Below are 25,375 nucleotides of genomic sequence, written 5' to 3' on the forward strand. Positions count from 1 at the left end.
TTCTTTTGAAACACATTTATCTTTTCTGAGTGATAATCTTGTAGGAGTCATATAAGATCATAATTAACGATAAAATTCTTTCTCTAAATATTTAAAATAACTGTATATTCAAGATTTAGAATTCAAATTTGTTGGTTAAATTAAAACAACATCCACGCACTTGGTGGTCCCGGACGGATGTTTTAATTGAAGTATTAATTAACTTCTACTTTAGCAAGCGTGCGCATGCTTTAATTATGTATGTAGTCTCGTGTGTTTTAAATTTGCAAAGTTAACGATCTCAGGCAAAAGTGCGGGAGATACACAAAATATGAATTGATTGGCATATATGGTTTAATTTCTTGGTTGACGGTAAGTGTGAGTATATAGTAGTATATTGTTACTTTTACAAATATAACCAGTCATATGAAAATCTTTATAGTCTTTCGATACATGCAGATATTGGCCACCACCACTTTGCCTGCTGTGTGTAGTTAAGTACAGTGCATGTACGTGATTTGTCTATCTTCCATATTAAAGGAATCATCCATGCATGAAATGAAAGGGATCAAAATGAAAGACTAATTAAAGCTATGTTAATTTGGCAAGTTACGCAGATGAATAAATTAAAGAGATATGCATAGGTGATACATAAAAAGCAGGGAGAGAAATTAAAGCTATGTTAATTTAGCAAGGTGCTGAGACAGTGAGAATGAGTATAAGCGAAGGAAAGAATATGTTTCGTGAGTTTGTATAAAATAATAAAGAAAATAAGAATATATATGGCTCAATTACTTATAAAGCTTGCTGATATGCAGTGACTGAGGGATGAGGACATGATTTTATACTTGTTATTATATGTAATGACATATTAGATTAGATTCATTACATTGGAATCTATATATGCTGCTTTAAATGTTGGAGTTTTATCTTTATGTCAACCTCAATTGGCCTATCCAATCTGGAGAAAGGGAATCGATATTTGAAGAATGGACTATAAAGGTTTCTTCTGCAACGTTGAACTGATTGGGATATATGTGGTGAAGAACTGTTGTATGATTATGATGTTCATCTTGCGGCTTTTCATATGGATATATTTTCGTATTATTTTGTATTTCTTTAACCAAAATAATACTTTTTTTCTCATAAATTATCAAAATGGATAGATTGCAAAAAATTTACATAAATGGATAAATTATGCTTCTAGAGACGATTTTAACGTGAAAAAATCATGTTCAAAAGTGATTTCACTTTTAGTTTTTTTTTTTTATAAATTGTGGTGAATATAAAACTGTCACAAATTACTTCTAAAATCATCACATTGATTCGCTACATAAAAAATAAATCAATGTCTAATTGTGACGACTAAAGAAACATGTTGTGACGATTTTTAACCGTAACATACTTTTTTAAAAGAAAAGAAAAATCTGAAAAAATGAAATGATATTTTAAAACAATTTTTTTATATGTTGAAATCGTTTTGGAAGCAAGATTTATTTATTTTCGTAATTTTTTTAATCTATCCATTTCGGTAATTTATGAAAAAAAAAATGCACTACTTTGTGGTACAAAAGCCCATATTTCCATATTAGGTTGTGTGGGGTTACTTATGGTATGTGGGGGATGATGGTTTTGTTTTATGTGGGAATGTTTTGTTCCTTTGTTTTTAGATTCTATATGGCGCTTTTTGTGCTTGTAGCTAACTCCTTTTTTTTAATACATTATTTGTTTTTAGATTGTCTCAATGGATGCATTGCAAGCATTTCATCACATTTACTGATGGAAGGATTAAATTAAAATCAACCTTATACAGTACGGGTTAATATGAGAAATTGAATTGAGAATAAATATATATTGGTTAAAAACATAATTTTGTTATTCATATCATTTCTATTTTCACTTTCTGTGTATTTATTAAAAAAATACACAATAAAATCATAATGGTATTATTTGAGGGTCAAAAGAAATTATTTCATCCTATTATTTGAGAATGAAAAAAATTATACAACAAAAACATTATTCCATTGTATACTTATACATCAGAATCATATTTTTATGTTATTTTTTTTTATTTATCCCCGTATAGGCAATGATTTTTTTCTTTTATTTTGTTTATCCCCGTATAGGCAATGATTCTGTCAAAAGGACATTTTTAGAATTAGTTAAAAGACACCTACATGAATAATATCAATAGCAAAAGTGATAGTGTCTAAGAATGTGAAAGATGAGTGCAAATTAATGAAGGGAAAAGAAAAGGGAATAAGCTTTTGGCTCTACTTGCCAGTGTCACTATCACCCACAATGTATCTAAATATAAATTACTTCACTTAAAAAGTTAGTTTTAATCAAAATTAATTTACCAAAAAATTATCCAAACACACTAATCGGCGAGGTGTAAAAAGGAAACGTAAATCTATCTGGTGTTGTTCCTTTGGTTTTCCTGCGATTACTAAATCAGTAGACTGCACAAGCAACGTAACAAATTAACAAAATTGATGCTTGAACAATAAAGAAAACAGTAGTAAAGTACAAGCAAAACGAGACTTTTACAACACTCCTCATTACTAACAACTATTACACAATTATTTGATTTACAAAAGCATCCTCCCTAATTTTAGTATTTCTACCCAGATACCTTGTTACTCAAACTAAAAACGTGAAAGACTGCAAATTAACACAGTACAAAGGTCAAAATGCTGTTTCCCCTTCAGCTTCAAGGAATTGCTCCTACCAAGCATGATCAAAAGTGGAAACTTAGCCAATGTCCACATCAATAGCCAATGGCTTATCCTCTGAAACAAAGGCAGTTTCTGGAGCTGCTGCAGGCTCCGCAAACTGTGTTGAAGTGGACTTTGATTCTGTGGCTGAAAATGGACTCCTCGAGTGAGCAGCAACACTAGTGTCTACTTCCATAGCAGAAGCTCTGGGAGGTGATGCTGGCTGCACCTCCACATCTGGATAAGCAGCCTTAAACCTTGCCCGCAACCCCTCATCCACCAACCTTACACCACTCAATTGATTACCAAGAGACATCCATCTGGTGCAGAACAAACATGAACATAATCAATAACGAAGAACACCAACATCCTATGATTTTTTATCTACATAAATTTTTGGCCCTAAACCTACAACTACTTGCCTACTGCTATGGTTCTACCAGTTAAGGTTTAGTCCAAGAAATCAAAACCACATGAGAAGAAAGCATTTAATTTGTAGAAAATTATTATGTAAACTCCACTTACAAAGCATCAAAAACAATTTCATTTTTAGACTACATTAATCTCTATCAAACTATTTCAAGAATACCATGAAAGAAAAACTCAAGGAAAAACACCAGTCAAGAAAACCTACCCTGCATGAGTATTGTGCATGCGAGCAAATAGTTCTAGCTTTCTTGTTCCTGGACTTATCCTCTCCAGCATAGGATACATCTGCAGGAATAAATGCTAAGCATGTGAATTATTTAATTTTAATAACAGGAATAGTAAAATAAAATTATTATTAGGTGTAGTTAAACTATTTCCTCTTCACACATGGGGACGGACTGGTTTTGAGAGATCCCAAGATCAGTGAATGTGCAAGCTTAATAACAATGAGGAACATGGAAAGGAAATGGGAAAAAATAGCATGTGATGGCTTTTAATAAAAAAAAAATTGGGCCTTGGTCAAGCCTATTATAATATCAAGCAACATTTTTTGGATAAAAAGAAACTTGATAACTGCAAACAAAACATATCCTTCAAAATAGAAAATTATAGATACAACATCATGACTACTGTTAACCACCTTTTTCTGAGATAAATTCAGTCAAAGCGTTTAGGGGCATAATGAAATATCAAGACTTAGGTGAATATTATGCAAACCTCATCTGGTTTGCGGCTTGTTTCCCGGACCTCAGCAACAATAACATCAGTGTCAATGTTCCTGTTTACTTCAGGATCACCCTTTATTCCAACAAGACAATGTTCCTTACTGTGATTGAGCCAGTGACCTGTACGCCCAGTTCTGATTATTCGCTGAAGTTGATTTGTTTTGACCCAAATGATCTCCTCAACACGTTTATATCCCCAAAGTTCCAAGCTGGATGGAACATATGGGTATAGAAACCAAATACAGAATATTAACAAAAGCAAGACTTATATGCTAATCAGATAATAGATTATTTTTTTTATCAAAAATACAATTAGCATATAACCAAATACAAATACAATACCATTCCCGTCCAAGTTCCATCGCACGTCCAGTGACCCATAGAAAAATAAGACCATCAGTTTGCAAAGCAGGGACATTAAGACTGCGCATTTCATCATCGGCCATTGTTCCATAAGGCAGTTCCATGTGAATGTCCCATGGTGGATCTGCCATTATTACTCCAAATTGACCTAGAATGTCCATTCTAAAGTTACGTATATCACAGTTGATCCATTGTGGTTCACCAAGTTCTACTTCAGAGCAATATTCAGCACGCTGAGGCTTTAGCGGTTTGGGAGGAGGAGGGGCGCCCATCATTGTTGGAGACACATCAGGAGTAGGGTCATACTCATAGTGAACATACTTGCATGTCTGTCAAAGGACAAAAAGAATATCATGCAACTCAAACTAATAATAAACATTACTAAAATGAAAAGCATTTCAAAATAAGATAGAGTCAGAGGTAAAAATTCATGCCTTCATGTGTCGGCAAGTATCAAGAAAAGAACAATCTCCTAAATTGATGTCAGTATGAGGAGCAATGATCCTTCTAAAATGAACCTGCAAAGGAAAGGATCATTAATGCATGTCAAGAAAGACTAATAGAAAATGTAAATACCAATATTCAAGGTTAAATTCCATTAAAAAAACCACATAATCAGCATAATAGTTTAAACAAACAGAGATTGAAAGAGTTATGAAATCCAAGAAATAAAAAAACAGTATAATACTGTCCTTGTCACTAACCTTATCACATGCTATAAAGGAACCAGTTTGACGTCGGCAATCCTCTTTTGTCAGTAAGTCACAGTATTGCCTCACCTGAGAACCACCTTTTGTTTTGAACTGAACAATACATTGTAAAAAAGCTGGATTAGATTAAAGTGTACAAAATTACACTAAAATCTGGCAAGCACAAAGGAAATTTTATCAAAGCGCCAAGTAGGCAATGACTTTGAACCTTAGCGGCTACAGCAGTTTCCTTTGCAGTTGGTCGGTGAATTAGGTCCAAAAGCTCCTCACCAGTTTTCGATTTTTGCATCTCCCTAAAGGATTTCTTATTCAACAATGCCTCAAGATCCTTCATATCATCATCAAAACTTCTTGGTTTTTGTGGCATTGCATTAGGACTACTCCCTGGTGCATTAGGCCCCAATGGGAGTCTATGCATTGAAGGAATACTTATACCTCTATGTGCCCCCATCATGCCCATTAGTCTGGGTGCTCCCCTTGGTCCTCCTGAAAACATTGGCTGCAATGCTGACATATGGGGGTCTCCATGGGGTATCCACATATCAGACATTGGCCTCAGAACTGGCCTTCCCATCCCAAGCAAACTACCATTCACATTAGGACCACTATGAGTGATTTGCTGAACTTGATTTTGATTTGCATTCCCATCTCCAGAACTTGATTCAAGTTGCTGATACTGCACACTTTCTGGCAATTCTCTCAGAATCCTAGTCCGGTCTATATTTAAAACCATAATTCTTGCCTTGCCACTCACCACAAACTCCTCCACTTCAACACCACCATTATCATCTGCCATTGCCCTTAAAGCTATCTCCACTGCAAGTGTTGCCCCTGAATCCCCTCCAAGTTCCTGAAGTGCAGCCTTCTCTGTTGGTGTGACCGTCTGATCATTTTCCAATTTCCTTGACACGGTGGAAGAATCAATTGGTGAGAAGGGTACTCGCCCTAATAAACAAACAGCGACCATTGATCGAACCACCGCTAATGGACTAACCTTCTCAGAATCTACTTGACATGCTGAGTTTGAATCCATAGATGTTTTGGGTTTTTGATTCTTGGGATTTGTCAAGTCTGCCTCAATAGAGCCATCAGTGAAGGTTTCAGCATTGGAACGATGAGTTAGTTCAACCAGTTTTCTGGGATTCAATTTTGGATCAGGCTGAGGCAGAGAAGGTGTAGGAGCAAAAGGACGATGATTGAAAGAAGACACAACCTTCAGAGAAAGGTCAAGCGATGAAACAAGATTAGGTATTACAGTTTGCATAGAAGCAAGCATCTCCATGTGAGCCTTGTGTTGCGACTCTATGCGAGCTTCAAGCTGCTGCCTCATATCTTTAATGGCAGCTATGGTGTCCTCATTACCATCTGATTGTGTCTCCATGGACTCCTCCCTAAAACCCAAAACTGCATCACATTTTCAGACATTTTGTCACCAATTAGCATTGTTTGCTAAGCAAAAAAATACAAACAAAACAAGATCCCTGAAAAAGTTTGATAGTGAAAACTAGGAGGAGTAAAAGAAAGATTAATTAATCAAAGTACCATCTTCATAAAAATTAACCACAAAGGAAATACAATTTGAAGCATATTGCTACTGTTTCAAGTTCAACCAGCCACCAAGTAACTACCTAGAGGGTACTCAACCATTTAGAAATGATGCCAAAAGAAAACCACAAAACCAGATCATGGCTAGCAAAAGCTCGTCAATACATAATAACAAAATAATGATACATCAAAATATCAAATGCAAACATTACAAGAAACTACCATTGCATGTAAATTAAACATGGAAGCAACCCCCAAACACTCAACAAATAAGAATATGGGAGATTCCCAAAGCAACAAAAGATAAACCAAACCATCCCCCAGAAAACAGGCTCGAATCACAAAACCCAAAATGATACCAACAATCAATAACCCAAATACTGAAAAGTGCTTAAATTTAAAGCAAGAATAAAACTTTCTCAGTGGCATAAGAGTTACCTTACAATACAGAATAAAAGGCCCTGATTTTTTAAGACCTAGAACAAAGAGGGGGAACTTGAACACCGACAGGATGAGATACCAAATCTACCAGGGGGCACTTGAAGGTTGAAACTTGCCAGAACTTGGGTGTTTTCCAGCGGCGGAGAAAGAACAATGGAATGAGAAGTTTAAGGGTTGGAGCAGTGACAGAAGAAAACAAAGGCTGATTTTGCAGGGAAGCTTAGGTTAGGTAATCGATAGTGGCATACAAATGTTGCATCCATAGTTTTAAAAACAGAACCGGTGACTGAACCAGTCAAGGCACAAGCTCATTCTTAAAATTTAAATCCATTGGCATTCGTCCGTGAGTTTCTAAACTAATAAAACAAGTACTAAACAAATAACAAACTCAATAAAAAACAAAAAAAAAGTTAGTCACTAAGAATTCAAAATATGCACAATAGCACACACACACACACACACACAAAGAAGTTTCAGCAGAATATGTCCAAAACAGTTAGCTCATTTCACTGTTAATACTCATTTCACAAGAAGTACCAGCATTAGATTAAAGGCAAATACCACAGTATATATGTAAATAAACTATTCCCTTGCATGTATACTAACAAAAGCCTCACCCCAAACCACAGAGAGAGATATACTAATAAGCCACTGCAAGGCCATTTCGTGACAGAAGAACAATAAAAAGATTAGCCCGTTACAACAATTCCTACAATCTAACAGCATTACCACCCCCCCCCCCCCCTCCCACTACATTTACAAATTTTCTCTTACTACAATCAGCCAAAAAAAAATCAATGTAAGATTAATTAAATTTTAAATCAGAGATGATTAACAACACAACCAAAAATACATACCAGACACTCGATGCAGAGACTGTTGCGGGCAGAAGCAAAAGAAAGGTCCAAGAAGAAGGGGGTGCACGGTGAACCTTTCTTCCCACGCGACTGCGTGCGGCGGCGTGGTTGGTGCGACGGCGCAGATCGTGCGACAAAGGCGAGGAGCGTGCGTGCGGTGGTTCTACAAGCAGCCGGAGGTGCGTTCGACGGCGCCGACAGCGGCGGATGGCTAGGGTTCGAGTTTGGTGTTTCAGCGTTCAGTCTTCAGGCTGTGTTTGTTTCCGCGGACGGAAACATGTACAGCAGCAGACGGAATTGAGGGTCGGTTATTTAGTAGTATCAACTATCAACGACTTCAAAGGGACTCAAGTTTGTAAATTCAGTCTTTACAAACAGTAAAAATATCATTTCTAAAAAAAACAATTTTTAGGAAAAAGAAAATCGTTTTTATTTGATTTTTAGCAAAAAAAGAATTCAATTTTCTTTAACACAAAAAATTTATTTCTCACGTATTTCTCTTAAATTAATCAATATAACATATCATTTTATTTCTTTTCTATTTCTTCTATTTTAAATTATTTATCTTCTATTTTTATCACATTCTTTTGATAATCATGTCGCTCCCCTTCCCTTTCATTTTTCTTAATTTTTCAGCGTTTTAGTTAAACAGTGTCGTTTTAAGTTTTTTTATACAAAAAAAAAAAGTTGAGCTAAACTGTGTCAAATTGGCCCGTGGGTCATTAGTATTTTTAATGAATTTATTATTTATAATAAATTTGTTAATTGATAAAAAAATACAAAATTATTATAAACTATTAAATTGTTACTTACATTAAAACTGTAGCTTCATCTCATATCTTAGAATAGCTATTGGGCTCGGTGACTATCTGGAAGATTTGGAAAAACTGCGAAGCAATAAAAGAAGGTGAGTGAGCATGACAAATCACAAATATGAGGCCCAATCACAATGTAATATTGTTGTTCTGAATGAAGTTTTTGAATTCTTTTCTGGCATGTTCAGCTTCAGCATAATTGCCACGAGGGCAACGCTTGTGCGGATTTGATGGCTAAGTTTGGTGCTTCTAATGACCGGCCTCTATGTTCCTACTATTTCAGTTGTCTAAGCGCTTGCTCGCATATGCCATGGGCGTCTTGTTTCTTAGGCTCTAGTTTTGCTTAGTCATGTTGCTTGTTGTTTTTTCCCACTTATCAAAAAATTATTAACATCTTATAACAATACTCTATCTATTAACAAGAAAAAAAAAATTCACATTAAACAATATTTTTTATATCCGTAAGAATTAAAGATAAATATTGAAAGGTTTAAAATTACAACAATTCATACATTCTATTCAACCAATTGAGCTAAATATTTTTAATACTCATCAAAATTATTAAGTCAAAAAAAATTATTTATGTCTTAAAGAACAATTAACATTCTTAATCATTTTAATTAGATGTAAATAAATACAAATGATAAAAATTGTGTCTAATCTATATCTGTGTCCTTTTATTTTTTAAATGATGCACTCCTAAGATGATTTGGTGTAACATTCAAGTAGTACAAGATGTTCATTTAATACTTTGTGTTTGAGATTCATTAATGCAAAAAACATTCTTCTCAACTTAAAGGCATTGATCCTCATCAAAAGGCGTGTTTTGGTGTTGGTGCTATGGTAAAATAAATGACTCTTTTGTTGAAGTACAAAACACACTAGCCTATCAATATGAACTTTGCATGAAGAAGAAATATACATCAAATGCAAACATTAAATGTCCTGACATGCTCTAGACTTTAAATGAAGAGCAAGTGAAGAATCCTATGAGATAACATATACTTGAAAATAAAGGTTATATATAAAAGAAACTTTGAAGAAATAAAACATGAATCATCTATGTGAACAAACTCTTTCATTCTTTCTTGTAATGCTTTTGTAAATTCTTGTAAAGATACTAAACTCTCAAAATACTTGACAAAAAATACTAAAGGTGTTTAATGATATATTTGTCTATAAGACGATTACAAATTTAGTCATTATGCAAACTTTCAACAAATCTTATTGATTTATTTAGAACTAACCAATGACTTGATAAAACAAATAATACTTGAGTTTAAGTTAAGTTTGGGGTAGAACGAAAAGAGTTAGAAGCTAAAAAAAATACTTGTAACTTTATTAAGTTAGTAAAAACTTGTGGATTGTCAAGGTAGTCCTAGGTTTAAGATGAATCATGATAATTTTTTGTGTGTTTCTCTTTATTGTGTTATGAATGAATTAATTTTTTTTATAGATATAATAAATAAAATAAATATATACTATAATATTTAATAATTATAATGTGCAATATATATATATATATATATATATATATATATATTTAATAACACTTTTTTGTCTATTTTTTATATATCTCATTGTAGGTGTAGATTGTGTCAAAGAAATATTTTCCTTGACATTGTCTCGGGTTTGGAAGAAAAAATGCAGCAAGCAGATATAAATATGGCTGAGAAAGAGAATGCAATTCATGTATTGATGCTTCCACGGTCTGCTTTTGGCCACTTGATGCCATTTTTCCAACTTTCCATAGCCTTAGCCAAAGCTGGTGTTCATGTCTCCTTCATATCCACTCCCAAAAAGATTCAAAGGCTTCCCAAAATCCCTTCAACTTTATCTCATTCGGTTCATTTTGTGCAACTTCCTTTACCATCATTAGACAATGAGCTCTTGGCAGAAGGTGCTGAGGCCACTGTAGACATTCCATTTGAAAAAGTTCAGTACTTAAAGGCTGCATATGACCAGATGCAACATTCTGTGAAGCAATTTGTGGCCAATCAGTCACCAGATTGCATAATTTGTGATTTTAGTCCTCACTGGATAATAGACATTGCGCTAGAGTTTCAGGTAAAGTTGATCTTCTTTTCTGTTTTATTTGTTCATGCAGCAACATTTTTGGGACTACCAGGTACAAGGAAAGCACCACCAGAATGGGTAAGTGACTCCGGTAAATGCTTCCAGGGTAAGTGACTCAGAAAGGCTTGCCAGGGTGTTTAATGCCTCTGAAGCTATATTATTTCGTAGCTGCTATGAGATTGGAGGAGAATATTTGAATGCATTTCAGAAACTAGTTGGGAAGCCTGTGATTCCCATAGGTTTATTGCCTGTAGATAGGGCACAGAGAGAGAGAGAGAGAGAGAGAGGAATTGTTGATGAGTGTAGCGGTAAGAACAAGATATTTGAGTGGCTTGACAAGCAAGCATCAAAATCAGTTGTATTTGTTGGGTTTGGCAGTGAGTGCAAGCTGAGCAAGGATCAAGTTTCTGAGATAGCTTATGGACTTGAGGAGTCTCAATTGCTACTTTTATGGGCACTCAGAAAACCTAGTTGGGCAAGCAACGATCAAGATTCTCTACCTGTTGGTTTTATTGAAAGAACATCTAACAGAGGAGTTGTTGTATGGGATGGATACCACAACAAGAAATATTGGCACATCCATCTATTGGAGGGTCTTTGTTTCACTCAGGTTGGGGTTCTGTCATTGAAACCCTTCAGTTTGGTCGTAGCCTAGTTGTATTACTTTTCCTCGCGGATCTACCTCTTAATGCAAGGCTTTTGGTGAATAAGGGTCTAGCCATTGAAGTCAGAAGAAATGAAGATGGGTCATTCACTAGAAATGACATTGGCACATCCCTTAGGCAAGCTATGGTATTGGAGGAAGGAAAGAAGATCAGAATTAATACAAGAGAAGCTGCTGCAATAGTAGGAAACTTGAAGCTGCACCAGGATCATTACATTGTTGCATTTGTTCTGTTTCTTAAGGATGGAATCTGGAAACAAATATGAAGTTGTTGAGGATAATTATGCCGACAGGGGTTAGGATTTTACTTATGAATTAGTCACCATGTTGTAGGCCATGTAAGACAAGGTTCTCTTACTGTTTCTGTTTTCTATCATGTATGGCTTGTTTTTGAATTCAATAGAAATTTTCTCTGAAAAATCCTTGTGGCACTGTTCTGTTTTAACAATATGAACAATCATTAATGTAAACGTATTACTGAATTGGCTAGTACTGGTTGAAATGATGAAGTCTTCAACATTCTGCCCGGATAACCTTTCTTATGTATACTCACATCAAGACCTGTTGGAAAGTCTTTCTCAAGTTTATGTTTCAAAGACTAGTCCCTGACTTCCTATTTATCAAGAGGTCTAATTCAGTTACTTGAACATGGTACGTGGATTGTTCTAAACTCTTGTTACCTGTCTTTGAGTCCTGTGTATAAAGAAAGACTTCCTGTTCAAGACCAATGGTCCCCTTCGGCTTTTCATTCCCTTAAGACCAACATGAGTAGTAGTTGTCTTGAATCTTTTGGTAGAACTGAATTCAGTGGTCTAATCCATGATTATAAATGTCAATGGCTCGCTGGTGGTATGGATTTTGGTGGCATTTCAACTAGCCTTAAAGTTGAGCTATATTCCATCATGCCCCGGTCTTTATTTAGCTTGGAATAAAGGGTTCACAACCATCATTTGCGAATCTGACTCCAAAATGGCTCCACAATGGAGTTTCACAATTTCACTCTTACGTTCCTACTGTTAATCACATTCAGACATTTATGTCAAGGCCTTGACATTTTTTCTGTTATATCTGATGCTAGGGGTTTAATTCACCTTAGATACTGGTTCTGTCTTTGATGTACTTTATAATTGAGAAAGAAAAAAAAGCTTCCGGTTTGCTCATGGGGGAGGGATCCAGCATGTCTCTTCCTTTTTAATTAAGAATGTTTTCACAGTTAAACGTCATTGTCAAATACTTAGGGTATGTTTGGATAAGCTTTTTTAGAAGCGCTTCTAAAAAAAAAAATAAGAAGAAAAAAAAAATAAAATGACATCTACAAATTAATTAATGGTTAGTTAATGAAAAACTCATTTTAGCTTATGGAAAAACTCATTTTTTTTTCTAGAAGTGCTTCTAGAGAAGCTTACATCCAAACAAGCCCTTAATCTAAATATTTTTTGCACATTTAAAATCTATTAGCTTCATATACAGTACAATTAAACTATGAAAATCATGTTGCAAGCAGTAACGAACTTATCAACAGACCTAAATAAAGGAAACATGTAACTGAAAATCAATCTGGTGCTTTAGGGTCCCAATTTTGCTAAACAAAACATTCATAACTTGGGGTATTATTCATGTAAATTTGCAAATTGCATGAAAAATATACTGAACGCTAGCTAGCTCCCTTAGAAAATAACTGAATCATCACTAACAGAATTCAATTGGAGACAAAAGACATGTACAGAAATATTCACTGTGATGACCTTTTAAAGATGAAGAAATTATGACCTACGACTACTATTACCAAAAAAAACTGATGATAATATCTTACCCAATACAGAAGTGCAATTTTAACATTAAAAACCAAAAAGCATGCATGGAAGGCAAAAATAACGCAGCAATCATTTCCAAACTACTGTTGTAAAAGTCAGTAGTTTGGAATTCCTGCTGATATGTCTGCAGTGTCAAATGCAAAAGAGACTATTGTCATCATGGCATACAAAGTCAGTACTTTTAAACTAATTATATAGATACATAATAAGCGGTATGATGTAAAAGAAAGAGAAATAAAGAAAAATGATATCATTTCACAAAAAATTAATTTCCCCAAAGAGATTCCTCACAATTTTGTCAGTGGTTAGACTTGGATAATAATAAAAATGCGTACCTGTAATGCATGTTGGATAAAAAAATTAATTCCCCTAAAAAAGAGTACCTCACAATTGTCAGTGGTTAGACAATAAAATAAAAAAATGTGTACGTGTAACGCATGTTAGATAAAAAAAAATTAATTCCCTCAAAGAGATATAAAAATAATTATAGAGTTGATGTTTTCTCATGTTTGGTAGAGCATATGCAGCAATTAAGCAGACCGAAATGGCTGAGAATGCAATTCATGTAGTGATGCTTCCATGGTCGGCCTTTGGCCACTTAATACCATTTTTCAAACTTTCCATAGCCTTAGCCAAAGCTGGTGTTCATGTCTCCTTTATATCCACTCCCAAAAACATTCAAAGGCTTCCCAAAATTCCTTCAAATTTAGCTCATTTGGTTGATTTGGTGCAATTTCCTTTGCCATCATTAGACAAAGAGCACTTGCCAGAAGGTGCTGAGGCCACTGTAGACATTCCATCTGAAAAAATTGAGTACTTAAAGTTGGCATATGATAAATTGCAACATGCTGTCAAACAATTTGTGGCCAATCAGTTGCCAAATTGGATAATTTGTGATTTTAGTCCTCACTGGATAGTAGACATTGTTCATGAGTTTCAGGTAAAGTTGATCTTCTATAATGTTTTATCTGCTCCTGCATTAACAGTTTGGGGACCACCAGGTACAAGGAAAACTCCCTTGTCTCCAGAAAGTTTAACAGCACCACCAGAATGGGTGACATTTCCATCTTCAGTGGCTTATCGAATACACGAGGCAATAGCGCTTTGTGCCGGTGCCAACCCGGTAAATGCTTCTGGGGTAAGTGATTTTGAAAGGCTTCACAAGGTATTTAATGCCTCTGAAGCTGTAATTTTTCGTAGCTGCTACGAGATTGAAGGAGAATATCTCAATGCATACCAGAAGCTAGTTGGGAAGCCTGTGATTCCTATAGGTTTATTGCCTGCAGATAGTGAAGAAAGAGGGAGAGAAATTATTGATGGGAGAACTAGTGGTAAGATATTTGAGTGGCTTGATGAGCAAGCATCAAAATCTGTTGTATTTGTGGGGTTTGGCAGTGAGTTGAAGCTGAACAAGGATCAAGTTTTTGAGATAGCTTATGGAATTGAGGAGTATGAATTGCCATTTATATGGGCACTCAGAAAACCAAGTTGGGCAATCAATGATGAAGATTTTCTACCTTTTGGTTTTATTGAAAGGACATCTAACAGAGGAGTTGTTTGTATGGGGTGGATACCACAGCAAGAAATATTGGCACATCCATCTATTGGAGGGTCTTTGTTTCACTCTGGTTGGGGTTCTGTCATTGAAACCCTACAATTTGGTCATATCCTAGTTGTATTACCCTTCATTATAGATCAACCTCTTAATGCAAGGTTTTTGGTTGAAAAGGGTCTAGCCATTGAAGTGAAAAGGAATGAAGATGGATCATTCACTAGAAATGACATTGCCACATCCCTTAGACAAGCTATGGTATTGGAGGAAGGTAAGAAGATCAGAATTAATACAGGAGAAGCTGCTGCAATTGTAGGAAACTTGAAGCTGCACCAAGATCATTACATTGCTGAATTTGTTCAGTTTCTTAAGAATGGAATCCGGAAAGTGGAAACAGATGTGTAGTACGTTGACAAGTTCGCAAAAGTAATTTGGGTTGGATTGATGACTGTCACTTGGTTTTTATGTACCATTTCTTGGTTGTAATTTGCGTTTGAATAAAATCCTATTCTTTAGGGACGTGTGCATATAAGTTTTCTTATCAATAAGTCACCACTTAGTAGGCCATGTAAAACGTGGCTTGTAGATTATAAAGCCAACACTTGTTAATTTTTTAATTCAATAAGACATTTTCTCTGAAAAATTCGTGTACTTGGATTGATACTATTCTTTTTAACAATTTGAACAATCATTTATTAATTATTACTGAAATGGCTACTAGGGATGAACCAGCTTTTTTTTCATTTTACGTGGATCTTAACTCCTTATCTCTTGATCCTCAATGCTTTGACATGATACTTATTACTTACTAGGGACCAACTGGCTTGAAAATTTAAGAAACTAAATCTCTTACACGTGTAAGCTTGGTCCAACAAAAAAACATTGGCACATTATTAAGTTTCCAAAATGCACAATAATACAAAATAGGATATTTACTCTCAAGCCTCCTTTCCCTCCCGTTTTCACGTTATATAACATGCATATACACACTCTGATTATTCATTCTTTTTACGTATCCATCGGGTTTATATATATATATATATATATATATATATATATATATATATATATATATATATATATATATACAAATAACAGTATAGTATAGAAATTAGGATAGGTATAACAAAGAAGGCAGTGGAGAAGAGAAGGAGGGCACAAAATTCAGAGGTGAGATGTGTGTTAAGGAAAATTCCACAAAGCATCAAATTCACCGGTAAATTTCATGATCCTTCTCTTTATGCATGCTTTTGCATGTTGCATCATGATTGAAGCTGTGTTGCTTGAGCTACATGCATGCATCGTTCTCCATGGACCATTAACTTATATGGTCAAGACTACATGGCTTCAAAGGCGTGTACAAAAACTGATTCGGTAAAAAAATCGAATCAAATTTCGAACTAATTTAAACAATTTGATTTTTAAATCAAATTTGAGAATTGGTTTTTAAAGCCAGTTTGTAACCAAATTGTTTCAAACAAGTTTTAAATCAATTTTAAAAATCAAACTGGTATTCAAATTGTTTTTTTTTATAAAATAAATTGTTCCGGTATTAGAAAAACCAAATCTGATTATTTAAAACCAATTATGTTCAAATCCAACTGATTTAAAAAATAGTTCATTTTTATTTAACTAAACCAATTTGATTCAGTGAAGTTCACAAACGATTGGTTCGAACCAAATTATATACACACCCTACTACAAATGATGAAACAACACCACAAAAACATTCTACCATCCACTAAATAAATACTCTTCATTATTGTCACATATTAGAAAATGATATGGACCAAAAGAAAAATTTGCATTAGCTTTATGGGATTAAGTTTAAAATAAACAAAGTTCAAAGAACAAATAATAAGATAAATTAACCAAATATTTCGGGCCATGCGCGAGTTCAGGTTGCACAAAGCAAACACCTCCTTATTAGTGTACTTCTTGTACCAAAAATGCACGTACATGGGAGCATAGCAGTATATCAACTAAGAACCACCTATGTGGCATGATGTAAAAGAAAGAGAGATAAAGAAAAACAAAATCATTTCACAAAAAATTAATTTCCCCAAAGAGATTCCTCACAATTTTGTGAGTGGTTTAGACTTAATAATAATAAAAATGGGACTTTTACCAAAAGGAGATAATTTTTTATTTTATTTTTTCATTTGGGGTTGATGTTAAATTATTACAAAAAAATGGGGTAAGTCGTGTTTAAAAATGCTTACCTGTAACGCATGTTGGATAAAAAAAATAATTCCCTTAAAAACGAGTACCTCACAATTTTGTCGGTGGTTAGACAATAAAATAAAAAAAATGTGTACGGGTGTAACGCATGTTAGATAAAAAAAATTAATTCCCTGAAAGAGATATAAAATAATTATAGAGTTGATTTTTTCTCATGTTTGGTAGAGCATAAGCAGCAATTAAGCAGACCTAGGTATAGGAAATGGCTGAGAATGAAATTCATGTAGTGATGCTTCCATGGTCTGCCTTTGGCCACTTAATACCATTTTTCAAACTTTCCATAGCCTTAGCCAAAGCTGGTGTTCATGTCTCCTTCATATCCACTCCCAAAAACATTCAAAGGCTTCCCAAAATTCCTTCAAATTTAGCTCATTTGGTTCATTTTGTGCAACTTCCTTTGCCATCATTAGACAAAGAGCACTTGCCAGAAGGTGCTGAGGCCACTGTAGACATTCCATCTGAAGAAATTGAGTTCTTAAAGTTGGCATATGATAAATTGCAACATCCTGTGAAGCAATTTGTGGCCAATCAGTTGCCAAATTGGATAATTTGTGATTTTAGTCCTCACTGGATTGTAGACATTGCTCAAGAGTTTCAGGTTAAGTTAATCTTCTATTCTGTTTTCTCGGCTGCTTCAATGAATATTTTCGCACCAAGTACGAGGAAATTTCCTGTAACTCCTGAAAGTCTAACAGTGCCACCAGAATGGGTGACATTTCCATCTTCAGTGGCTTATCGAATACACGAGGCAATACCTTTTTGTGCTGGTGCTAACGACGTAAATGCTTCTGGGGTGCGTGACTATGAAAGGATGGCCACGGTATGTTGTGCCTCTAAAGCTGTAATATTTCGTAGCTGCTACGAGATTGAAGGAGAATATCTTAATGCATTCCAGAAACTAGTTGGGAAGCCTGTGATTCCCATAGGTATATTGCCTGCAGATAGTGCAGACAGAGAGAGAGAAATTATTGATGGGAGTACTAGTGGTAAGATATTTGAGTGGCTTGATGAGCAAGCATCAAAATCTGTTGTATTTGTGGGGTTTGGCAGTGAGTTGAAGCTGAACAAGGACCAAGTTTTTGAGATAGCTTATGGAATTGAGGAGTCTCAATTGCCATTTTTATGGGGACTGAGAAAACCAAGTTGGGCAACCAATGATGAAGATTTTCTACCAGTTGGTTTTATTGAAAGGACATCTAACAGAGGAGTTGTTTGTATGGGGTGGATACCACAACAGGAAATATTGGCACATCCATCTATTGGGGGTTCTTTGTTTCACTCTGGTTGGGGTTCTGTCATTGAAACCCTGCAGTTTGGTCATAACCTTGTTGTATTACCCTTCATTATAGATCAACCTCTTAATGCAAGGTTTTTGGTTGAAAAGGGTCTAGCCATTGAAGTGAAAATGACTGAAGATGGATCATTCACTAGAAACGAAATTGCCAAATCTCTTAGACAAGCTATGGTTTTGGAGGAAGGTAAGAAGCTCAGAATTAATACAGGAGAAGCTGCTGCAATTGTGGGAAACTTGAAGCTGCACCAGGATCATTACATAGCTGCGTTTGTTCAGTTTCTTAAGAATGGAAGCTAGAAAGTGGAAATAGATGTGAAGTTGATGATTGTCACTTGGTTTTATGTACTGTTTCTTGTGTTTTTGGGTTTAAATAAAGTCCTATTATTTAGGGACGTGCAGACAGTGTTTAGGGTTTTTCTAATCAATAAGCCATCACCACGTTGTAGGCTACAAAGTCAACACTTGTTTTTGAATTCAATAAGACATCTCTCTGAAAAATTCGTATGCTAGGTGGGGTACTGTTCTGTTTTAACAATTTGAACAATCATTTATTAAAATGTACAGTATTATGGAATTGGCTAGTTGCAGGGGAGCTAGTTTTTCTTCTGTTATTTTCATTTTAAATATATTGATCTTAACTTATCTCTTGATCCTAAATGCTTTGATATGATACTTACTGAGGACCAACTGGCTTGAAAGTTTAAGAAACTAAATCCTCTTACACGTGTGAGCTTGGTTCAACAAAATCATTGGCACAGTATTAAGTTTCCAAAATGCACAATAATACAAAAATAGGAAAGTGAGCCTTGTGCACTGACCCGCTGCCATTAAGAAAGAGAGAGAGAAAATATCATATTATATATAGTAACAAAGTTTTTTTGCCTTAAAAAAAATAGGAAATTCATAAATGGATAATGCCACAATTCACTCATAATGTAAATTTTTTATATTCTTTTAGTAAATCAAAACTAATACCAACTACACAGGCCAAACTAGTGCTAGAAAACTATTTTCAGGGTGACTGTGAACCAATGACAAATTAATATCCCTAGGGACATTGTATTAGTAAAAGCTAAATGGGTGTTTGGTTTGACTGTTTTCTGTTTTTATTTTCTCAGAAAACAGAAAATGGTGATGAAAATGTGTTTGGTTGAATTTTTGAAAATATTTTCAGTAAAAATGAAAACAGGAAACAACCAGAAAATGAAAACAATAAAATCTCGTTTTCAGTTGAATTCGTTTTGGATAAAATGAAAATGCGATGACAAGGAATGTAATTTTAAACAAATCTAAAAATACAAAAAAGACAAGAAGTCAATATATCATAAATTTTCAGTGTTTTTATTTCTTGAAAACAGAAAACAAGAAGTCAAACCAAACATGTTTTCAAAATTCTAATCTTTTGAAAATGAAAACAATTTTCAGGAAATGAAAACAGAAAATGAAAATACAAACCAAACACACCTAAAGCTCACAATATTTGCAATCCAAAATTGTCATCAAGCAGAGCACATCATTTAGAAGACGTGTCTTGCCATGTGCTGCCAAGAGCAACCCCATGATTCTTAATGATTTGAACTGCCTGCAAGAGAATATCTTGTTCTGCAGAGTATAATTCATCTTTGCGCTGTAAATAGCAGAAAAACAAGATAAACATGAGATATAAAAAGATGTACATGCAAATATGGCGAAATTTAAGTAAGAAGGTGTATCACAGTAATAAAGGATTATCTAACACAGGGATTCAGATGGGCGAGGTACCATATGTTTGAGGTTGTATCCAAGAGTCAATTCTGCATATGAACTTTCTATACGGGATAAGAAACAGTAGGGAACATCTTTCCCTAAGAAAACATTTGCATTTGATCTGAGCATGCTTTTTACATCATCTGATATCTGGGGAATCTTACTTAAATCCTCAGTTTGCAGTGGAATTTTAGTAATAATGGCGCGATATTCAGCACGGGACTTGTTCACAATAACCTAAAAAGTTAGCATGAAAAGAGGGTTATCACACCAATGGCTGAGACAGAAAATAGATTATAGTCACAACATCAAAAGCTTAAGCAAGAAACATTTATAGAATCACGGCAATAGCTTTTGTATCAGTCGTGTGTGGGCAGACATGTATGTGAGGTGCAACCTTCAAACTTTACATATCCTCCGGAGAAGTTTCCTAGTACAAAAATTCAACCCCAAATGGCAAAGGGAATTATAAAAATTAAAAATATAGGTGCAATCAAGTAATTTAATCAGATATCTTAGCCTCAGTTTAAAAACTGATGAAAAGAATGGTTGGACAAATGTAAACTCCAAATTTGAACTAGAGAATAATGGGAAAAAATCATGTCCCCCGTTCCCTTTTATGATAAGAAAAAGACCACAAATGGTTTGAAATATCTCCACATGTCAGCATTTTCTTCTTCACTGATGTATTCATATTTATCTTTTCCCTTGCAAAAAGATTATGATCTAAACTACACCAAGGAGCAAAAAGATCACTGCAATCTGCCAAACACAAATACAGGATAGAAGACAATAGAATTATATATAAATTTATTCAATAAGAAGCCTGCTCAAACTACTGCTTGGAAAGTCAAACAACAAATGAGAATTTTTCAACAAGTTGCATATCTTTGCATGATGTATGAGTGCCAAAGATAAAGATCATTGATTAGTAATTTCAAGTGTTCAGAACAGACTTGGCTTTCTTTGAAGTCACTGCATAGATGCATTTAGAGAAAGAAACAATAAAATAGGCTCCACTAATTCTAAATCACAGGACCCACCTGGCTAGAAAAAAATGAGTTTGGCACAATGACTGGGAACTTCTCTGAACTCAGCAATGACGTGCTAGTAAGACCCATTTCCACAACTTGACCCTCTATCGAGCCAGCCTGCAATTTTTACAATTTCTCAGACACATTTAAGAAACATGAGATGTAACCATGGGAAGACCTACATTGATGCATGGAACCCTTCAAGATTTCCAAATTTTGTGAAATGCTCATTGAATTTCACCAAAAATTTCATGATAAATATATTACGCCCTGCAAATTCATTTTATTTTTTCTCAAAAACCCTCCCTTGGTTTTATTTTTTTTAGGCCCTCAAATGTTTCAACCCTAATTCTAGCCCTGGATGTACAAACTACATCTGTATATGCGCTACATATTGGGCCATTTGAAAAAAACACAAGTAATGAATGACTATAATATTATTATTACCTAATAATGTGCAAGTAGTAAGAAGACTATCATTCCCCACCTAAAGAGGGCATTAAAATTCATAACAGATAGCCAGAGTGCAAGACCATGGTTCAGAAAACAACTTTTACCATAAAAAGGACCAATCATTAATGTGCACCTACTAAATTAACATACTTTTATTGTATCTCCAATTGAAAAGGGCTTTGAAAACTGCATAGATAAACCACTGAACACATTGCCAAGAATGTCCTTGGTAGCAAAAGCAGTAGCCACACCTGCATAAGAAAGATAGAAACATGAAATCTTGCATTCCTTATTTTAGTGGTAGAAAAAAAAGAGTGGAACTTATTAAGGAATGGAAAAACAACATAATAAAACATTTATCAAATGAATAAAGAAATTAATATAGAGATCTTGACATGTTTTAGTATAAGACTCTTAAGCAATAAGCAGGATTGACAGGTAGGGATTAAGGATAGCAGATGTTTCCACTAAATGGAAGACAAGAAAATACTATATGTGCATGTGTGTATTCTATTCCTTTCTTTTTCTTACTATTGATCTTATACTTTGCTTTTACAACTAGAAGTAGGATCCAAGTATCCAACTCCTCTAAGTGAATGGGTGTACTCTAAATTTTAAAAGATAAAGTGCACTTACAAGTTACAACTATAGATAGAAAAAAGAAAATCAGTTAGAATCTCAACTGTATAACTATTGGTTGAGGATTGTGATAAAATCAAGTACATGTATAAGAAACTTTAAAATTAGTTAGAATCTCAACTGTTATTTTGCTAAAATGCACTCCTCTCACTTTGGAGGAGCCGAATCCTTAGAACTTGCAGTCTCTTTAGAGATCAAGGCATTTGTACTTCCTAGTTATACAATTTATTTTTATAAAACCAACTTATGCAGTGCTTCCTCTCACTTTTGAACCATTTTGCAAACACAAAGCACCATTAACACAACCCCAACCAATCCTTTCAGTTGGCTTACATATACCAATAAAATCTGCAAAAACAGTATGAACCAAAGTATTATAAACCAATTTAACTTATTTTGTCAAATTTGATCCCTATAGTGCTGATGGTGTCAACTTTCAACCAAATTAATATACCTATAAGGAACTTTTCTTTCCTTAAACCTAAATCTAAACAAGAGTTTTCCTGCCTCCAACAACATTAAAGAAAACCAAAGATATAGGAAAAAGAGAGATGCTAAAAAAATTAAGAATCTAAAATTAAACTAAATTCAATTAAATTTAATACTCACCTCCTATACCACCAACAGTCACAATAGATTGCACGGCCACACCACAAGCCTCAGCCAAAGCCATTATCCCAATCACAAATAGACCAATAGATGAGATTTTGTCTAGAGCAAACACTTTCTCCCTATCAAGCCCAAGTAAACTTTGACTAGACAATGACCGTGCAAAAACATTTGTTTTCCATCTATGCAAAAACCATACAAATGAAACAATCACTGCACCCCTCCAAACGGGAGCAAGATATTGTGAGGTTATAGTTGTTGGAGCCACCATAACACCACTGGAAATCAAAGTCAGCTGTCATATAACTGCACATAAAGCAAACAAAATGACACATTTTAAAAAAATAAAATTGACCAAGTGTATATAACCCACTAACATTTGTGAGAATGCAATGAAGGTAACTAAATATCGCACTGGATCCTCCATAGCACCCCAAAAGCTTTTCTCATAAGGAACTGGCTCCCCAGCCACGCTTGCTGGCAATAGAGAAACAGGACCTTGCATTGCATATTTGTGAAATTTCCTCAAAATCCTAGGCAGCAAGAACCAAGCTATTATGGTAGCAGTTAAAGTACCACCAACTGGAATAACCACCTTGTCAAGATACGGGTGTGAATCAAGCAACTGCTGAGCATATGGAGTGAGATCATCAGAAGTTTCTTTAACCTTATCTCCAGCATATGATGCTGCCTCTGCCACACTCTTCCAAGCATCTTTAATCCTCTCAGCCCAATCACCCCCAACAACAGAATCACCACCAGTATTCATATCACTCGCACCAGAACCAGCAGAAACTTCTGTACCACCATCTCTACTTCCTTTGTCACCCACCGACGACGATGAATACATTCGACGATTCAAAACGTGGTTGCTCATGGAAGCAAAAGGAAGGGAACTCCAAAAACAATAACCAGAGAACGTTGGTTTAACCAATACATTGGCTCTAGTACCAAAGTGATGACTACTTCCAAGGGATTCAGAAGCCAAATTACTAAACTGATTCTTAGCAAACTGTAACTCTCTTTTGTAATAAGGATCATTAAACGAATCACTCGGAAACCTTGCAAGATTCATACACATACTATGGTGAACTAATTCCATACTAAAAGAACCCTTAATTGTGCTCCCCAACCGTCTTACAGAGGAAGACCTAACAGCTGCCATTGCTGGGCACACTCACTAACAACTCAGAATTTGAAAAAGAAAAGAGCTACGACATCGTATGATACGATTTCAATCAAGTATAGTAAATCGACAATCTGCGAATTCCAAAACAATAATCACAATGCAATCACAACATACTTAGATTAAATTAAAAATTAGAATGAACAATTCAGAATAATCGATAAAACCCAAGCATCGTGTGTTTGTGAGCAGAAAGCAGAGTGAAAAATGAAAATAGTGAGATGGAGAGGATGATAAGGTCTTACTCACATTCCTTTCGTGTTGTTGAACCGATTTTCCCGAACGGAAACGGAAGTAACCAAACTTACCAAAGTCATCAGTGTTTTGGGATGAACAGAATTTTTTATTTCTTGCCCAATAAATTAATAAATGAAGAAAAAAAATCCATACTAAGATGTAAGTGTAACTCACGCAGTTTTTTTAATAGTAATCACTTAATCAACAGTTTAGAGTTTAGACAAGAGGAAAATAGAAAATTAGGGAGGATAAAATAGTTTAAAATTTGAAGAGAAAATTTTAAATTTTTTTATTTTAAGATTAACATATTTTGTTAGTGTACCAAAAAAAGACTCGGCCTTACTTTTTCTGGTTAATTATCTAGTTTATTCAAGTTTTAGGACAAGTTAAAATCTAAAAAAATTACCTAAAAAAAGTTCAAAAAATAGAGTGATCAAAATCTAGGCGTCAGGTTAAAAATAAATAAAATTTATCCCAATTTGTTCCTTGATAATCCCTAGCTTTTAAGATCCAATTTGGAATATCTTCTAACTTTGACAACTTTTTAATTTAGACATTCAAACTTACTATATAAATAATTCATAGATGTTTATAGAAAATTAAGAAGAATTAGCTTCTCAGAAAATTATATTTAGTAAAATTAATTTAAAAGTTAGTTGAAAGCTTAAAAATAAATTTATTAAATTATAAGTTTTTGATAAAATTACTTATTAAAATAGTTGAAAAATATAAAATGATTAAAAAATAATAAATTATGATTTCTTTAAAAAATATAAATAAAAAATTTGATAAATATATTAAGGATAAAAAAAATATAAAAAACTAAAATTTAATATTTTAAAAATATTAACTTCAAATAACATTCAAAAAAATGTAAGAAACTATTAAAAAATTTTAAATAACTAATTAAAAAGAGTTTTTAAAAAAATCCTCTTATTTTATTTAAAAAATATAGAGCCAGAGTGCCTCTCTTTTTGCCTAGTTAATTAAAAAAAAAAAACTTGCCATATTAATAGTTGTTTCTTGCCGTAATAGATTCGAGATTTGATTCAAAAATCTTGTGAATAGAAGGCTAGAAGTGATTTAGATTTTTTTTTACTGAAAAATGTTGTATATTTTTAATAGAGAAGCTCTAAAAAAATACTTTTTATTTGTATCCAAAGATACTTAAATGCAATCTTGTTGGCATTTATAAAATCACAGATAAATGCATCTCAAACCTTTTATCTTTATAGCAACAAGTTGTGAA

The 25,375-nt window shown here is 34.2% G+C and overlaps 4 protein-coding genes and 1 pseudogene across 6 annotated transcripts; 3 read left to right on the forward strand and 2 right to left on the reverse strand.

Moving 5' to 3' along the window:
* Window positions 1–2,455: 2,455 nt before the first annotated feature.
* LOC114390412 (N6-adenosine-methyltransferase MT-A70-like) lies at window positions 2,456–8,104 on the reverse strand. 2 transcript variants are annotated; one of them, XM_028351142.1, is made up of 9 exons: window positions 7,767–8,104; window positions 6,907–7,111; window positions 5,132–6,327; window positions 4,918–5,016; window positions 4,648–4,731; window positions 4,193–4,542; window positions 3,843–4,059; window positions 3,331–3,410; window positions 2,456–3,016 (listed from the first exon to the last, which is right to left on the reverse strand). In XM_028351142.1, the coding sequence occupies exons 3-9, from the start codon at window positions 6,302–6,304 to the stop codon at window positions 2,734–2,736; spliced, it is 2,286 nt and encodes a 761-aa protein (XP_028206943.1). In that variant the 5' UTR covers window positions 6,305–6,327; window positions 6,907–7,111; window positions 7,767–8,104; the 3' UTR covers window positions 2,456–2,733. The 2 variants fall into 2 exon arrangements, with proteins under 2 accessions (XP_028206943.1, XP_028206941.1); XM_028351140.1 differs by lacking the exon at window positions 6,907–7,111.
* A 2,042-nt stretch (window positions 8,105–10,146) lies between these two features.
* LOC114390490 lies at window positions 10,147–11,814 on the forward strand (annotated as a pseudogene).
* Window positions 11,815–13,646: 1,832 nt separating this feature from the next.
* Window positions 13,647–15,338, forward strand: LOC114389494 (putative UDP-rhamnose:rhamnosyltransferase 1). Its single transcript, XM_028350183.1, has one exon. It carries the CDS (start codon window positions 13,680–13,682, stop codon window positions 15,090–15,092), a length of 1,413 nt encoding a protein of 470 aa, XP_028205984.1. The 5' UTR covers window positions 13,647–13,679; the 3' UTR covers window positions 15,093–15,338.
* A 1,723-nt stretch (window positions 15,339–17,061) lies between these two features.
* Window positions 17,062–18,801, forward strand: LOC114389496 (putative UDP-rhamnose:rhamnosyltransferase 1). Its single transcript, XM_028350187.1, has one exon. It carries the CDS (start codon window positions 17,131–17,133, stop codon window positions 18,517–18,519), a length of 1,389 nt encoding a protein of 462 aa, XP_028205988.1. The 5' UTR covers window positions 17,062–17,130; the 3' UTR covers window positions 18,520–18,801.
* A 113-nt stretch (window positions 18,802–18,914) lies between these two features.
* On the reverse strand, window positions 18,915–24,272 carry LOC114389495 (mechanosensitive ion channel protein 1, mitochondrial-like). 2 transcript variants are annotated; one of them, XM_028350184.1, is made up of 8 exons: window positions 24,139–24,272; window positions 23,081–23,963; window positions 22,704–22,981; window positions 21,606–21,706; window positions 21,012–21,119; window positions 19,984–20,205; window positions 19,687–19,849; window positions 18,915–19,043 (listed from the first exon to the last, which is right to left on the reverse strand). In XM_028350184.1, exons 2-7 carry the CDS (start codon window positions 23,866–23,868, stop codon window positions 19,736–19,738), a joined length of 1,611 nt encoding a protein of 536 aa, XP_028205985.1. In that variant the 5' UTR covers window positions 23,869–23,963; window positions 24,139–24,272; the 3' UTR covers window positions 18,915–19,043; window positions 19,687–19,735. The 2 variants fall into 2 exon arrangements, with proteins under 2 accessions (XP_028205985.1, XP_028205987.1); XM_028350186.1 differs by lacking the exon at window positions 18,915–19,043 and having other exon boundaries at window positions 19,585–19,849; window positions 24,135–24,261.
* Between the last annotated feature and the right edge of the window lie 1,103 nt (window positions 24,273–25,375).

This window comes from Glycine soja, chromosome 16, assembly GCF_004193775.1.
Source record: "Glycine soja cultivar W05 chromosome 16, ASM419377v2, whole genome shotgun sequence".
Lineage (NCBI taxonomy): Eukaryota > Viridiplantae > Streptophyta > Magnoliopsida > Fabales > Fabaceae > Glycine > Glycine soja.

Excerpts from the sequence above, each read along its gene's own strand:
- LOC114390412 (XM_028351140.1), bottom strand. The coding sequence starts at position 6,304 with ATGGAGACACAATCAGATGGTAATGAGGACACCATAGCTGCCATTAAA. Across the intron at positions 4,543-4,647 it reads ATACTTGCCGACACATGAAG|ACATGCAAGTATGTTCACTA; the intron begins GCATGAATTTTT and ends GTCCTTTGACAG. Across the intron at positions 4,060-4,192 it reads ATGGAACTTGGACGGGAATG|CTTGGAACTTTGGGGATATA; the intron begins GTATTGTATTTG and ends TGTTCCATCCAG.
- LOC114389494 (XM_028350183.1), top strand. The coding sequence starts at position 13,680 with ATGGCTGAGAATGCAATTCATGTAGTGATGCTTCCATGGTCGGCCTTT.
- LOC114389496 (XM_028350187.1), top strand. The coding sequence starts at position 17,131 with ATGGCTGAGAATGAAATTCATGTAGTGATGCTTCCATGGTCTGCCTTT.
- LOC114389495 (XM_028350184.1), bottom strand. The coding sequence starts at position 23,868 with ATGGCAGCTGTTAGGTCTTCCTCTGTAAGACGGTTGGGGAGCACAATT. Across the intron at positions 22,982-23,080 it reads TTCATTGCATTCTCACAAAT|TGGTGTTATGGTGGCTCCAA; the intron begins GTTAGTGGGTTA and ends TTTGATTTCCAG. Across the intron at positions 21,707-22,703 it reads GACTGTTGGTGGTATAGGAG|GTGTGGCTACTGCTTTTGCT; the intron begins GTGAGTATTAAA and ends TTTCTTATGCAG.